Here is a 15,334-nt window from a genome sequence, read left to right as displayed (position 1 = left end):
TCTACATACTCTGTATCTTTTTATTGTATGAAGGAATTAACTGTTTGCGTTAGACGTGATCTTGCCAAAAACAATGACCTTATACTTTCCTGCTAAATCCGCCCACATGTGCACCCACAACCATGCAAGCACTTAGGTACGCCCACGGATTGCTTCCTGTATCCTACAACTCACTAAAAAGTTTTGATCAATCTGTCATTTTAAAACAAGAAATATTTCGATTGTCCATAGTAAACGTAATTCAAAGTAATCGTAAATTACTTCGTATAACTACTTTGATAGATTGCATAACAATTTAATGGTATAAAAAAATGGCATTGAATGCTTAATGCTTAAATGTAAATTACGATGAAATCATAAATCATTTACTGTCGACACGTACATTTCTACAAAATCATAGTTTCTCTATCACCCAAAATGAAACTTAAGATATTATAGAAAAAAAGATGATATTAATTCAACCTTTCGTTTCGACAATTAAGTATGCTTTAAAAACAAATATTTCATTAGCAAAATTCTTTGCATTAAATCTCAAGATATTCCCCGTTGAACAACTATGTTTCCAACAAATGATATTTCGTTTGCAGGATATCTGTACTCGCTGAATCCTGATCGCTCCGATACGACCCAGATCCTATAAATGATACATCCTGTACTGGTCATATCAAAGGAGAAAAGAGGGGAGTGTGTGATAAAGCTCGACGAAGGGAGGAGACAGGATGTTCTCGATCGTTAAAGCGCCACAGCGCCCCGCCACGTGATCCTCACGCCCAAGGTACTCATTCATAAACCTGAGGTTGCGCTAATTCTTCATACGTCAATGTTACTACTAATGGTGACCTTTTAAAAAGCGAATCACATGCAATTCAGGAATTGATCGTGCCAACAACTCTCCATAGAAATATTTTTCCATTCATATCGTTCATGTCTTACGTCCAGCTTTATTTGCATATTAATACGTGCGTGGACTCAAAAGAGAACGTATCAATCACCTGATATGTTTATAAGCTCGACTATTATTCTGATTAGGTAAATTAGTAATTGACGTGAAAATTGAAGAGAAATATTCAGGTTTATATCTCCCATCCTGTTCTCTTTCCTTATCTCTTTATATCTCCCACATAAATACTTATAACACTTCCATGATTGAAATCAATATTCATTTACTCGTTCGATCAGGGATATAATGATTTGAATGTTCAATAGGCTTCTCCTATAACGTAATTTTAATTTTAGATTATTCTACGGTTATCAATAACTGGTGCGATATTCTCATAAAGAGTATAAGATACTGAAAAGTTAATTTCACAAAATAAACTTCTATCAGGAAGAAGAAATTTAGCGAAATACATCAAAGAACTGTAACTGTAACTGTAAATGTCTGAAACAACTGAAATGTTTATCTATTTAAACCCTTCCCAAGAGGGACCGAAAATTATCCATATTACAAGTAGCTCTAGCAAGCATGATTCACAACAGAGATCATCGATTGCCTTGTACAAATGAAATGTCCACATGGACCTAACGACACAAACTTCAGGATCATAATTTATCATCGGTTTGCGTCATTTGACGAGAGCAATCGTTGTATAAAAATCGCGAAGAATCGGAGATGACACCTGTTTCTCCGCAGAATGGAGAACCTGATTTGTCTGATCAACCCTACCTTAGTTGAAGGTCGCCGTTGGAGGGATATAAATAAAAGTAGAGTGGATGTATGATTGTGATTGTGTAGCTGGACTCCCCTCGCATTGAACGGTGGGCTCCATTCATGATTTCCCCGCGCACGCGTCCTATCATCCCTTGACATGGAAAACTCTTCCGCCGAGTATATAGGTGCTGGACTACGTAGCTGCATGCACACGTACGCTCTGGAGGAGGTGGCTACGATTAAACCGTCTGCGCCCTGGAATGCCGCCACAGCGGTAAGCTTCTATCTGTCGTAAAAGAAATCAAATATTAATGATCTATCGAATGCACGTACGTACACACATGAGTGCGATCGTTCATAATGACACAGTACAGCAACCATGTATAGAACGATGTGATCGTGTTTCCCTCGGTGAAAAGCTCTCATCTCCCGTGTTTAGGACCACGAGTTCTATATCATTCTCGCGTTAGAATCATGCACGCTGAGGAACTGGCTTCCACTCTTCCTCGTTGCTTGATCATTCATTTATTCTGCACCTGGTGAATAACACGTTCAACTGGACCCCAAACCTCATTGCATATGGATACATATTGTTGCATGCTATTACTTCCGTGTACTCACATTCACACTGCGAGGCGCCGATCTCTTCCCATTCACTTCCAAACGAAATAACTTATAAATCTTAATAATTGATTTTTATAATAATTGGTACGCGATGTCGAAGCTACATATATATATATATATACGCTACTTATAGTTCGAACTGGAATGGTCCGATTTAGCGAGTATATATACCTCGAACTGGATTGATTTTATTTAAAAAAAAGTCTTAAGTCCTCGCAAAAAAACGTAAACGTTAAATCGAATGAAAATAGATGATAAGGGATGGTAGGGATAGAACAGCTAGGAAAGAGAGAGAAAAAAGGAGTATTGTGTATTTGTTGCTCCAACGTGGAAAGATAGTGCGGGGGTGTGAATCACCAATTCGAATGTGGGGGTAAAAATGCATTCTCTCGATTGGTCGAGAAAAGCTCGCTTGCCTGGCTAAACGGACGGCTAGGGGTTGGAGCGGGGGAGCGAAGGAAGAGAAGTAGAGGGGCAGAGGGTGCTAAAGGGATCTGAGTTTCAAACCAGAATTCAGTACTCCAGTTGTCGAATTCGGGAGACCACTAGAGATCCACTGTAGTTGCCTCCTTCGACGACCACGTGCTCACAATTCTTCCGGTCTTATTTTCCACCTTCTTCTCGCGCCAGCTTCCAGCAGTAGAGGATCAGTTAGCTCTTCCTGTTTCAACCATTCATCTCTGCCTTTGGTAAACAACGTCTTGTTGGCAAGGGTACGTATCTTTTTTTTTTTGTTTTTAATATTTTAACGTATTTTCTATTTTGGATTTATAGTTCGTTTGTTGTTTTTTTCTCTTTTTCTTTTTTTTTTGTAATTTGAATGAAAATCGTTAGGCAAAGAGAGGCAAACGACTCTCGTGTTGCATGTAACTTGGAATAAATGAGAGCGTACGCTCCCGCAATGAAACGAAAGTGAAAACTGTTCCATCGATTCTTGACTCTCGGTCAGTTTAAAGGTATTATTAATGTTGTGATCGAATAGTGTGACGTAGGGCGTTAATTAGATAGCTTGAAAATTGACTGTCACTCAGGTCGAACGTTGTTCGTTTACATTCCTGTATTTGTATCGTAAAGTGCTCTTCTCGAACGACATTGAAAGTCGAACGAGAGGGAAAGTAAGTATCTACGACGACGTTACCCAACGTTGAAATTCGGAAAGTTCGTTCATTTTCGTCGGTTTGTCTCTATCATCGCGTACTTTCTGTCACTTTGAAAATATGTTTCAATAAGAATATGATGGTATCGTGAAGTTCATATTTAATCGTTCTTTTTTGTTTATACGTACAAGTATATATAAATATAGTTTGTTCAATATAATTTGAATAGAAGAGATTTTCAAATATCAACATTGAATGTTTAAAGGAACTTTTTTCTGAATTTTCGAACTGTAAGTATGTATTGTATATTGTAGAAAATTTTATTGGGCTTAATGATATAGTAAACTGAAAAGTTTATATTTTAATATAATTAAGTATATACACCCATATAATATCCGATAGATGCGCAGACGCGTGTATTTTCCTTCATCTGAGAAACAAATCTTATAAAAATATTTCGATTTATATTCATACTTTGAATTCTTCCAAATGTTCAAATTGGACAAATTGAGAATGTAAAGAATTAAATGAAAAAAGAAATTCATACTTTGTCCAGTTATATTTTTTCTATTTTAACTTTTAATATATTGCATTATATATTTAAACAATTATTTACATAGCTACTTTTTCTTTACGTACATGATATTGCTCGTTAGATAGCAGAACATTGTATGAATTTATAGCTATTTTTTTGCTATACTCTAAGTATAATTTTCTTTCAAACTTTCATACAATCGATATTGAAAACTGTAATAAAGATACAATTGAAAATCAATTTAACACTAAAGCCAATTTAAATTCAAATTAGTTTGCTATATTTTCCTTATCCTATTTTTGATCAAAACGAAATAGAAGCATTGTTTCCAGATGAATCGTTCACAATGTCAATTCTGTTCATTAATTTTTATTTCCATTCTGTACATATTTTCATACATTAATTAATCCATCAGAAGTAAAAGCTTTTGAATTTCACTTTCTGATAACATAATCCTGAACATAATTCTGAGCATCTTCTCTACAAAGGAAACGTCCCATATATATATATATATATATTCAATAACCCAAACAGGAAACAGCTAGATAATTCTTTTCCCTATTCTTCTTTATCTTCTTTTCTTTGCTACTTAGAGACAATGTTAAATTTGAAACACTGGAAAAACTTTTCAAATATCTCGTAGAATAGTGACAGTTACCTGTTACTAGCCGCGTTTACAATTCCTCGGAATTTCTTGTTGCCATACGTTACTGGGGGTCCCAGGGAATGACAGATACATACACTTCACTTTCTCTTTCTTTTTGACCCTCGAAAAGAATAGCAGATCTAACCTTCGTCACCATGGTAATTTCAAGGATAGCACCCCCTAACTGCTGCAGGCCAGCTGCTGGAAAAACGGAAAAAGGGAAAGTTTGCAGGTCAATGTGTAAGGTTTTCGCATGGAACTACCGTAAACCAAACATGCCGTTTCTTCATAGACAAACCATCCCCGATTCTTAGCGGTCATAGTGGACCAACTTTTATAAATTATTATTAAACAAATAATTAGTAGATTTGTTTTTATTAATTTATTCAATTATTATAAATGTGGAATATTTCTAGAAATATTTTCGTTTTCGTGTTGTGAGCTTTTATTTTTAATCGAATGTTAGATGGGAAATTTTCCGTTTACCTGACACATTTTCTTTGTCGACTTTATACTCTTATTCGATAAATAGAACAGTTTTTCGTACAAAGGTGAGACGAGGTCATTCTTATACTATAAGGGTCATACAGATTTGATCAGGCAAATATTGCAATATTACATTTTATTAAAATTTGATTGTTCAATAATTTTGTTGGAATTTTGCCAGCCCAATATTATATTATTAGCGAACGTTTTACGAATTATTTAAAACAAATTACGTTTGTTAACAGCGATATAAAATCAATAGGATTGCATGATATTATATCAAACTTTTGACAGAAAGTTAATAAATTCAGTTTTTCCTAAACGTATAACGCATAAAGGTCGTTTTATATAAGAAATAAATTGTGATTGATGTTTCGTATTAGAGAAATTTCTGAAATATAATTAAGAGATATACTCGCTCTGAAATACTGTACCAATATGTTTTGTCGTTGTTGATATTTCATTAATTACAGTTAAACGAATATTATAGAGTTGTAATTAATGAATATAATTTTATTCAGATTTTAGAATGCATTTTCTAATATACTCTTTGATAAACCTGTCAATGTGTTACGTGGTTACATAAGAACGGAATTCACACGATTGGAAACTAATTAACGAAGTGTTATCGATCAGACGATGAAGTTTCATTCATACGGTTGTCAGTATTGAACTCGTTGTATGAGATTTTACATTTATGAAGGCAGCACGAGTCATTTCCCTTTCATATTAATATTCGATTTGAAGTATGCGTTAAATTGAAAAACTTGAAAGACTGAAAGACTAAATTCTTGTTTAAACGCCGCTATCAATTCTCATCGAGGAATTCTTTTGATTTATTATTTTAAATGTACGATAAAAATAAAATGAAAATTTTAATGTAGTTTAAAATTCGCAACTTCATAACGTAAATACTCGCACCATATAACTGTTGCATTCGATCTTATGTGTAATATGGGATATAATTTACAGGGGAAATATTTTTAATAATATTTAAAACGTAATTCCAACCCCGAGGGGTCATAGAATGGGTCTCGATTTACGTCGTTTTTAACAATATTTTTCACTTTACATTCTTTAAATATATATTACAATATGCTATTTTATATATTATAAGTAGATGCACGAGTAGTTCTAGAAATAGAAATGCAAATATTCATACATTAATGTTAATGTCAGAAGCTTGTTTGAGATGTTAATTTCATTTTATTCTTGACGCAAACGTGATTTATACTGTAGTCGCATCATGTTACGAAGTTATAGTGTGTAATTTCTAACTTCTCGAGCAACTGGAGTAGCAACTTTTGAACTAGGATGAGATTTACATTAATTTACATTTTTAGTAATTGCTATAGATAAGTCATCTGATAGCAATAATGCGATAACGATATAAGGAAATTAGTAACTTTCAAGCCACGTGGCCTCATAGAAAATTAAAGGTCGATTCCGTAAGGATTCTGTTTTTTTTTTCCTTTGGAAATCTCGTGATTTGACTAGTTCGTATAAATAGCAATAAAAGCTTGGCAAATTTTCCATGTCTTTAGCATTTACCATGAATTCGAAATACATTTTCATTCAATACCATCTTTAACAGGGGTGACGATGAAACGAAGTTACGAATCTATCCCTTCGAATCGGAGTCTCTATATTTAAATCACGAATAGTACGTTAACGAATGGAGAAAGTTACGATTAGAAGCTGATTGAAACATTCATTTAGAAACACATAGACGGCGATACGTGTGTACTTACGTCGAATTTCCTACTGTTATTGATTTCTACGAGGTCCCACCAATGGAAGCGGGACCCCATTTCTCGATCCCCGAACTGAAAAGGGTATCACGATTCTTCGCTGTTTAGGACTCATATGATGACCTTGAACCAGCTGTGCAGGGGTGTTTCGCCTTTGAAACTGGATCAAGAGGCCATCCGTACGATTCAAAATGCTTTTCCGTTGACTCCCTTATGAATCGATCTTGATTCAGCTTGTAACTATGATACTGTAAATACATTCGATATTTTTTGATCCGTAAGTCACGATCGATATACGGTACGAATGCTAAGGGGACCAACGAGAAGTATCCCCATGTCTTGTTGAGTGTCCCAGTTTTTTCCAAATCGATCATCAATTTCTTTTTTACGGATATAAGTAAGGGAAAGATGTTGTATACGGGTACGTCGTTTGTTACGAATAAAATTTCTACCTACGAAATGTATTGACAAAATTTCGTTCAATATACAGCATATTGTTTAAAAGTAAAAGTTTCTGTAGAAATCAGCAAAGAAATTAATATTCATTTTCTTAGGATTTTATACATACAGAACCTTACATTATGTTTACGGCGTATGTGGTGGTTGATACAACGTGTGAGCTAGAGTAAAGCTTTGGGATTACTTACTTTCACGTTTGACAAATTTTTGCAATATAATGAAAATAATTACTTAAATCTTGATTTAAATTATTTGAATTATTTTTGTTCCAGGTAGAGTCATCACGAGGAGACAGCAATTCTCTATTAAATTTCCCTGAAAGGTTTTAATTACACACCTACAGCATCATGAATCAGAATCATTCTTCTAGACCCCTTCACTTTTTCCATTCTCCGAACTATCCACGAGATATTCCAAGACAGGAAGATCCAAATGCAGAACTTCTTAGGGTATGAAGTCTATTAAAGTATCAATAACGAAGAAACTTTTATTATTCACACTTGTCAATGCTGAATCACACACATGATCAATATCGAAGTTTTAAATATTTTATATGTTTACACATTTTGAAGTTTCTTACCTGTTCCTCTCATTTAAAACAAATAAAAACAAGATTTTTTAATCTAATTTTCATTTAATATCCGTTTCTATAGAAATTTGAAACATTTTTAAGATACCTTAATGAGGTACTAACGGATCCAAGGTGATCAATTATAAAGGATTTTTCCTTCGTTACAGTTGACCAGTATATGGTGGCCATTTAACAGATCCAGCTATTCTAACACAAGTCCACCAGGCACTAGTGCATCATCACCAAATAGTATACACTCCCCACCGCGTCACAGTGCATCCCCAGAAGATCAAATGGATTCAATGATTAACACTTTAATACAAGTTTGCACCAATAGTTTGAGCGCCTCGACTTCCCGCAATATTCTATTCCCACAAGCTAGAGTTAGATGCAGGGATTGTACTGACATACTTTGCGATGCGTGCTCTAGGCGTGTGCGTTTGGTAAATATATTACGATTTATCAGCCTTCTTTAAACAGTTAACTTCTATGTGTAATCTTTAGCTTAAGTTTATTCGTTATAGGTTTCTTATGGACGAATAAAATAAATTAAAAAAAAATTTCAATAGCCTTTGACAACTTCTACTATAGAACTATGTTATATGCTAATAAAGTATCTTTTTTTCTTGTACACAGAGTCCTTTGGACGGAGAAAACGGGATCGAATATAGCCAGGGGCAAGATGTACCGCAAGCACTAAACCCTGCAATAGTTAATCCAAATTTGCAACCTTTACAAAAGCCATTTTACTGTGATATTCATCGCAATGGACGAAAATTATTTTGTCAGACTTGTTGCACACCTGTTTGTACTGAATGTGAATTGCAACTTCATCAATATCATGTTACAGTTGAGTTTAACGAGGCCATTGAAAAAGTTTGCGTTCAAGCGAGTCAAGTACTGAAAGAAGCTAGGCTTGGAATTTCGACCCTCAGGGACGAATTAGATAATGTGCAAGTGAGTCACCCCTTGAGAAATTCATCTATCACAGATATAAAATATGATGATGATCATATTTTATAACGATCATAGTGTACATCGAGAATGTTGTGTCGATACCTTTTTAGAAAAATTAGAGAATTGATTGAAGTAATTACAGCTAATATTAGATATCTTAAATCAAGAATGGTTAATACTTTGTCAATATCTATGTCGAAATATATAATTAGACACAATGTTTTTAGAAAAATTAAATATTCAGAATAATACTCCTATTAACCATTCGCTTGCAATCTTATCTTTGACGTCATCTGCTTACTGAGTTGTCTAAATTCATCCAGCAGTTCTCTTTTAAGATCTTGTCTCTTTAATATAAGAATTTCCTAATACTCTTCTAATCAAGTTTCCAATATACTCTCCGATAGTTTTTCTACCGATGCATGTTACTTCGATTCTTTTAAGGAGAGCAAAATTTAAACAAAAATATGAAGAAAATAAAAATCCACCTAAAACCACTGGTTGAAAATAAACGAGTATGCAGATGGAGGTTAGTATATTCGTAAAATGTTCGTGTCTATAATTTGATTTATTTCTTTCGCAGGTAGCCGCAGAGATGTTAGAACAGAAAGCAAGACAAGCAGCTGCAGATTTGTCGATGTGCGTGAAAAGAATAATTGTAGCTTTGGAGGCGAGAGAAAGAGAGCTGTTAGATAAAATCGAGAAAGCCAGAATTCAAAAATATGCTGCGCTACAACAAAGAGACGATGGGATCAGAAGTGGAATAACCCGACTGACTCGTGCTGCTGATACACTTAGTGAAGTTATAGAGAGCGGGACTTATATCAACAATCCAATGCGTCTAACGATTATCAAGGATATGGCTTCGGCTGAGGTATCGATTAATGAAATAAAATATCTAATATTTTTTTAGTTTTTCAATATCTAGATAACTAACATCCTCCCAACATTCGTTATACGTAGTGAAACTAATAGTACTAAAAATCTTTTCACTACTATCATTTTATCGACATTGCTGGTTGTCAAAAAATAATACTGTAACTAAATATACTTAACGACTGTAACATCATAGTTATTAGGTTACTCTATATGAAATGTTGTTTCTTTAAAATCTGATATTAGTTGGTAGATATCACGTGTTATCTATCTTTTCCGATATTCAATCGTGAATGACGCAAAACATTTTTCTACCTCTCTGATCCTGCGCTTGTGAATCATTTTCCAAAATCTAAATAGTATTTCGACAAATAAATGTTTCCTCTCTGCGAGGAAACTGTAACGGTAACGTTCGTGGAACATTTTAATTCTAGAATCACCAATGGAAAAGACGAACAGAATCATGTGGAAATTCTTCCTCTGCATACACGTTATCTTTATACGTTCTATCTAAAATCTAATACAGATTTGATTGATTTGTTTCATATGGCCTTTACATTATTCTTTTAGGGATATTGTGTCACTGCCTTAGTGAAAAAATTAAAGATTAGTATTTAGTATAGGATGCTTATCAATATTGAATTATGTTTCATAATAATGTTGATATTAAAGGTCTCATAAAAGAATATAAACATCGCTATAACACCGTGAATATCTGCTATAAGGATAAAATTTGAAATCGATTACTTTAACTTCCTGAATTTTAGCGTTATAGTAATAAATTTTATATCCTTCCGTCACTTTAAGATGCATGAACACTCTACTAACGCATGATTTTCATCTAATACAGATTTTCCAAATCCGTCAAAACTATCGATCTCTTCCATCTCACGAAGAAAACTGGATCTCTTTCAATAGTTCGGAGACACATATAATGAACGCTATAGCGAATTTTGGAAACATTATAGTGAATAATCCGGGATCAATAGGCGATCGACGAGCCCTGAGAGACCGCGAAGATTCACCTCGTATACTTCTTGAACATAGATCCGTTTCTGTAGAAATTTCACCAGTTCGAGGAATAGCAGTTGCTTTAAGCATAGTTCCGGTCATTGTTAAAATAAATCGCAACCCTGATGTTCCAATGAAACCTATAAAAATAATTGGAAACACCGGTAATATTGATGATAATTTGTGCCGTCCATGGGGCGTAGCATGCGATAGAGAAGGACATATGATCGTGGCAGATCGATCAAACAATCGTATTCAGATATATAGACAAGAAGATGGTTCCTTTGTACGAAGATTTGGTTCATATGGTACCGGACCAGGACAATTTGATCGTCCGGCTGGCGTAGCTGTCGATGCACGTCGCCGTATAATTGTAGCTGACAAAGATAATCATCGTATACAGGTAATTCAAACTATTCTCAAATATAATATTAAAAATAGGCAGTGAGAGAATAGCGAGTTTAAAAGTATTTGAACACTTGCTCGTATTTAGTACGATATCGCTCAATTACAGAAATACAAGTAAACAAATTTGTAATGATTCTGCCACATTCCGCTATTATAGCGAAATATGAGAAACAACTTCCAGAAGCAGGTATAACACAATTGCCAGTCACACGAAGTACCGTTAACAGTTCTGTTAATTAAAATGAATTCATTTGTTGTATTATTCAGTCTTATTATTTTTTCTACTGATATTACAGAAATTATTTTCATGACAAGAGTCGTTATGGTTAATTCAAATAGAAAAGCATAAAAAACATTTGTTAATAGAATAGATAGAAGATCTGTAAATAATTTGTAAATCATTCGTTTAATTCGTATCCTCGTGAATTTTCAGATTTTGACGATGGAAGGCCAATTTCTTCTATGTTTCGGCGAAAAAGGTAGCCGCTGTGGTCAATTCAATTATCCATGGGATGTGGCTGTGAACACCGAATGCCAGATAGTCGTGTCCGATACTAGAAATCGTCGCATCCAATTATTCAGTGCTGAGGGCATTTTCCTACGAAAATACGGCTACGAGTCCTCGCCGAATATGTGGAAATATTTTGATTCACCGCGTGGCGTTGCTTTTAATCCCGAAGGCCAAATTGTTACCACCGATTTCAATAATCATAGAGTAGTGATCATCGATGCTGATTGCACAAAAGCGAAAATTTTAGAGTGCAAGAACACTGGTGGCAACAAACAGTTCCTGAGACCACAAGGTCTGGTGATTGACGACGAAGGAAACATTATCGTAGCTGATTCTAGAAACCATCGAGTGCAGATATTCGACTCATCTGGTACGTTCATAAGGCGATTCGGCAGCTACGGCAAGGGCGATGATGAAATGGACAGACCATCAGGGATATCTTTATGCCCCGACGGGAGAATCGCTGTCGTAGATTTTGGTAACAATCGTCTTCTTCTTATTTAAGCGATCAATCGTTCTAAGAATGGGCGGGGTGGTGGTGATGGTGGTGGTAAGGGGTCGGTAGTAATAGTAAGATTTTATATATGGGGGATAAAGAAAAAAAAAATTACGCGACAATTGCGAACACAACTTATTCTCGATTTTAGAAATAAGCGTGTAACGCTTTAGTCGGACAAAGCATTAGAGTCATATTTTCTTACTGGTTACATATTTTATGAAAATCCGTATAGATTCCTTTCGAAACTTCGGATTGTCTATGTGCCAAATACACAAGTACAAAAAAAAAAAATATAAAAATGAAATAGGTTTCAGAACTTTTAGTTCTGAAATCATTTCGCTATAGATGTTCTCATCTGCGGCGAATAAAGACAACGTGGAAATAACGTTTCTCTATAGATGTTCCGTTTGGAGAGGAATATTATTTTTACGTTATTTTTACGTACTTACCGTTGTCTGCGAATTCATGGATAGTAACAGAGAACGGAAAATATCCCAGTAGCATATGAACGCTTATAGCAATAATTTTTTTGCAATAAGAGATATTAAAAATAATAAATTTTTATAAATCAAATTTTTTCATGTTGTAAAAAATGCTGGTCATTGGAATTTGGATTTTTCTTAATTTATAAACAGTCAAGTTTTATAATATATTTTTTTCCGTACATGAATTCTAATAGAATTGTCCATCCACTCTTTCGGTGGAGATATTTATTGTCAAATTGGATCGGAAGTTTGAGAGTAACACGATACAAGTGATATAATAACTGTGTATATATATATATATATATGTATATATATGTATATATGTATATATGTATATATATATGTATATATGTATATATGTATATATGTATATATATGTATATATATATGTATATATGTATATATGTATATATGTATATATATATGTATATATATATGTATATATATATGTATATATATATAAAGAAAATAGTTGTCATTTCCAATGAAACTATAACTATTTTCTCTGGTATAGTAGATATTTCGTAACAAAAATACCGAAATTCTACTTCATTCTGTAGCTTGCATTAGCCTTACTTTCAAAATTTTCTGCCATCCAAAATAGTTTTTTTTTTTTTTTTAATGAACAAATTATTATTAAATAATGGTAGAGTCTAACATTAAATTGACCAGCCCTAAAAATTGTTCAATTAGTTATAGCCGGTTCATGTTGATTATGCAAGGTGATATAAATGCAATTTCGAGTAAGTATATTTATGAAAGATCAATTGTGATTAAAGAATGTTTTTATCGACGTGTATAATTAAAGTGGAATAATGGAATGCGCTAAGATAAAGGTGAGATATATACAGTCGATGGTATGGACAGAATTGCAAAGCAACTATTTACGTAAAAAGAGTGAGAATATATCGTCTCTTAACGATACCAGTTATCAAACAAACACAAAAAATCAATGTCGTAGTAATATTTCGGACATATCATACATCGGAGATATTTTTTTGTACTAGCATCATCATACTAGTATCTATGAACTAGTAATGATTATCATTATTTTGTTCGTGATTATGTTGGCACATGATTAATTCAATGTACCATTCCTATCGGCATTTTACATTCACATTCATGACTAGTAACATCGTTACTATTATCTTAATTATCCTAATTGATATCACAACAATTGTGAAAAAGTTAACACAATGGAATTTTATACAAGGTATAAGGATTCAATGTATCACTAGTAAGTCTTTATTTAATGTGGGAATATTTGATTTAGTTTGATGTTGATGAAACTCAGACATTAGTTACATTTGCACTATGTAAGACTGAAATAAGACTGACTTAATAGATGTGAAATTTTGTTCTTCGTCCATTTCTTTCTTATATAGAAACTTAAAAGAATTTGTTTGAATATCTATTTTAATGTGTTCACAACTACAGTTGACAAATTTTTAAATAGGATAATTTTATTGGCCTATACATAGTATATCAAATTTTATTTCTATTTTCTCTTGTTTTCTTTCTTTTTTGGGCAAGATGGTGATATATTACAAAATAACCGACGCAATAGTTTATACAGTTAGCAATCAATCAAATATTAGTTCTAGGAGCTTCTGTTCAAAGGATACATGATCTTTCAATTGCATTGTGTAGAAACGTCTTCACAAAAATGATTGAACTATTTAAAGAACGGAAATAAGGGAGAGATGTTAAGGGGGATAAAGATTATTTTAACAAATCGCCATGCTAAACATGTTCAAAAGCAGCAATTCAACATTAATACTGTCGAAGAGGTTTCTACACACGAAATATGATTTATCAAAAGTTTTTACAAAAAGTAATTTCTTCGTATTAAAGGACCTCTAACGTTAAAGTATATGGCAATAATGTTGTCCCTGGTATAGAACAATTCTATTAGCAAAATATTCTTATGCGATGCATGTTTATCCCAATGCTGTGTTAAGAGACAAAGATTAAGTTAGATTTTAAATACGTAACATCCTGCTCAATTACTACATACATACGTTTAACTAATCAGGGACAGTAGTAAGTTACAACACAGAATATTTTCGATTGAGTATTTCTCTAAAGAGACGCGATTTAATATGGCTTCTAGCATGAGAGCAAAGCAGGGAATAATTGTCTAGCGTTTCACGTCCATTTAAAAGAAAGAGAATTCACGAATAAGTTTATTCTTCTATAAGATATTTGATTAATAGAAAGGTTTTGTTATAGTTTCTTATACCGCAACAGAATGATGCTGCTACGAATCTAATATTGTATACACATTGCACTATAATACGTATGTATATAAACAGAATGTATAAGAGATATATACCAGATATATATGTATATACGTACATACGTATATATACATATACCTGGTATATATACTAAACAACGTACTAAAAGTACTACGAAACTTGCATACAAGATCATTTATAAACGCTATGATATTATCTAGGAAATGAGATATTTCTGTAACAAAGAGAAAAAAAGAAATGAATTGATTCTTGGTATTTTTTTAGACTGCTGAACTTTTTATGAACAGTTTGCTGTCAAAATTTGAACATGTTGCATGCTCGATATGCGATAAGTAGTTGACATGTTTGCGAAGCGAATGCATCTTTTCCGACATGAGATATTATTGTATGCTCGTGTTGAAAAAAAAAACAATAATAATCGAAACTGAACAAAGAGATTATTATGAGCGCAGATCGAAAATTTTTTTCGAAAATTTATAAAAAATTCTCTACGTCTACAAGAAATT

General features: G+C 33.4%; 1 protein-coding gene and 1 long non-coding RNA gene across 6 annotated transcripts; one reads left to right on the top strand and one right to left on the bottom strand.

The window, feature by feature from the left end:
• Nucleotides 1-1,808: 1,808 nt before the first annotated feature.
• On the bottom strand, nucleotides 1,809-2,770 carry LOC125386342. The gene is made up of 3 exons (XR_007226395.1): nucleotides 2,273-2,770; nucleotides 2,024-2,187; nucleotides 1,809-1,937 (listed from the first exon to the last, which is right to left on the bottom strand). It is a non-coding gene; the product is annotated as an uncharacterized LOC125386342 (long non-coding RNA).
• Nucleotides 1,823-12,833, top strand: LOC100644146 (E3 ubiquitin-protein ligase TRIM71). Of its 5 annotated transcripts, none has more exons than XM_048412181.1 (7): nucleotides 1,823-1,925; nucleotides 7,522-7,698; nucleotides 7,988-8,263; nucleotides 8,457-8,777; nucleotides 9,361-9,651; nucleotides 10,504-11,067; nucleotides 11,506-12,833. In XM_048412181.1, the coding sequence occupies exons 2-7, from the start codon at nucleotides 7,597-7,599 to the stop codon at nucleotides 12,085-12,087; spliced, it is 2,136 nt and encodes a 711-aa protein (XP_048268138.1). In that variant the 5' UTR covers nucleotides 1,823-1,925; nucleotides 7,522-7,596; the 3' UTR covers nucleotides 12,088-12,833. The 5 variants fall into 5 exon arrangements, with proteins under 5 accessions (XP_048268138.1, XP_048268141.1, XP_048268140.1 ...); XM_048412184.1 differs by having other exon boundaries at nucleotides 1,835-1,925; nucleotides 7,526-7,698; XM_048412183.1 differs by lacking the exon at nucleotides 1,823-1,925 and adding an exon at nucleotides 2,818-2,988 and having other exon boundaries at nucleotides 7,526-7,698.
• Nucleotides 12,834-15,334: the final 2,501 nt, after the last annotated feature.

The sequence above is a fragment of the Bombus terrestris genome, chromosome 14 (assembly GCF_910591885.1).
Source record: "Bombus terrestris chromosome 14, iyBomTerr1.2, whole genome shotgun sequence".
NCBI lineage: Eukaryota > Metazoa > Arthropoda > Insecta > Hymenoptera > Apidae > Bombus > Bombus terrestris.
The sequence above is the reverse complement of the archived record's forward strand: the minus strand, read 5'-3'. Positions and strand labels throughout refer to the sequence as shown.

What these genes read in the sequence shown, in the direction of transcription:
- LOC100644146 (XM_048412181.1), top strand. Translation starts at nt 7,597, where the DNA reads ATGAATCAGAATCATTCTTCTAGACCCCTTCACTTTTTCCATTCTCCG. An exon ending in CAAATGCAGAACTTCTTAGG is followed by an intron (nt 7,699 to 7,987) that starts GTATGAAGTCTA and finishes CCTTCGTTACAG; the next exon opens with TTGACCAGTATATGGTGGCC. An exon ending in GCTCTAGGCGTGTGCGTTTG is followed by an intron (nt 8,264 to 8,456) that starts GTAAATATATTA and finishes TCTTGTACACAG; the next exon opens with AGTCCTTTGGACGGAGAAAA.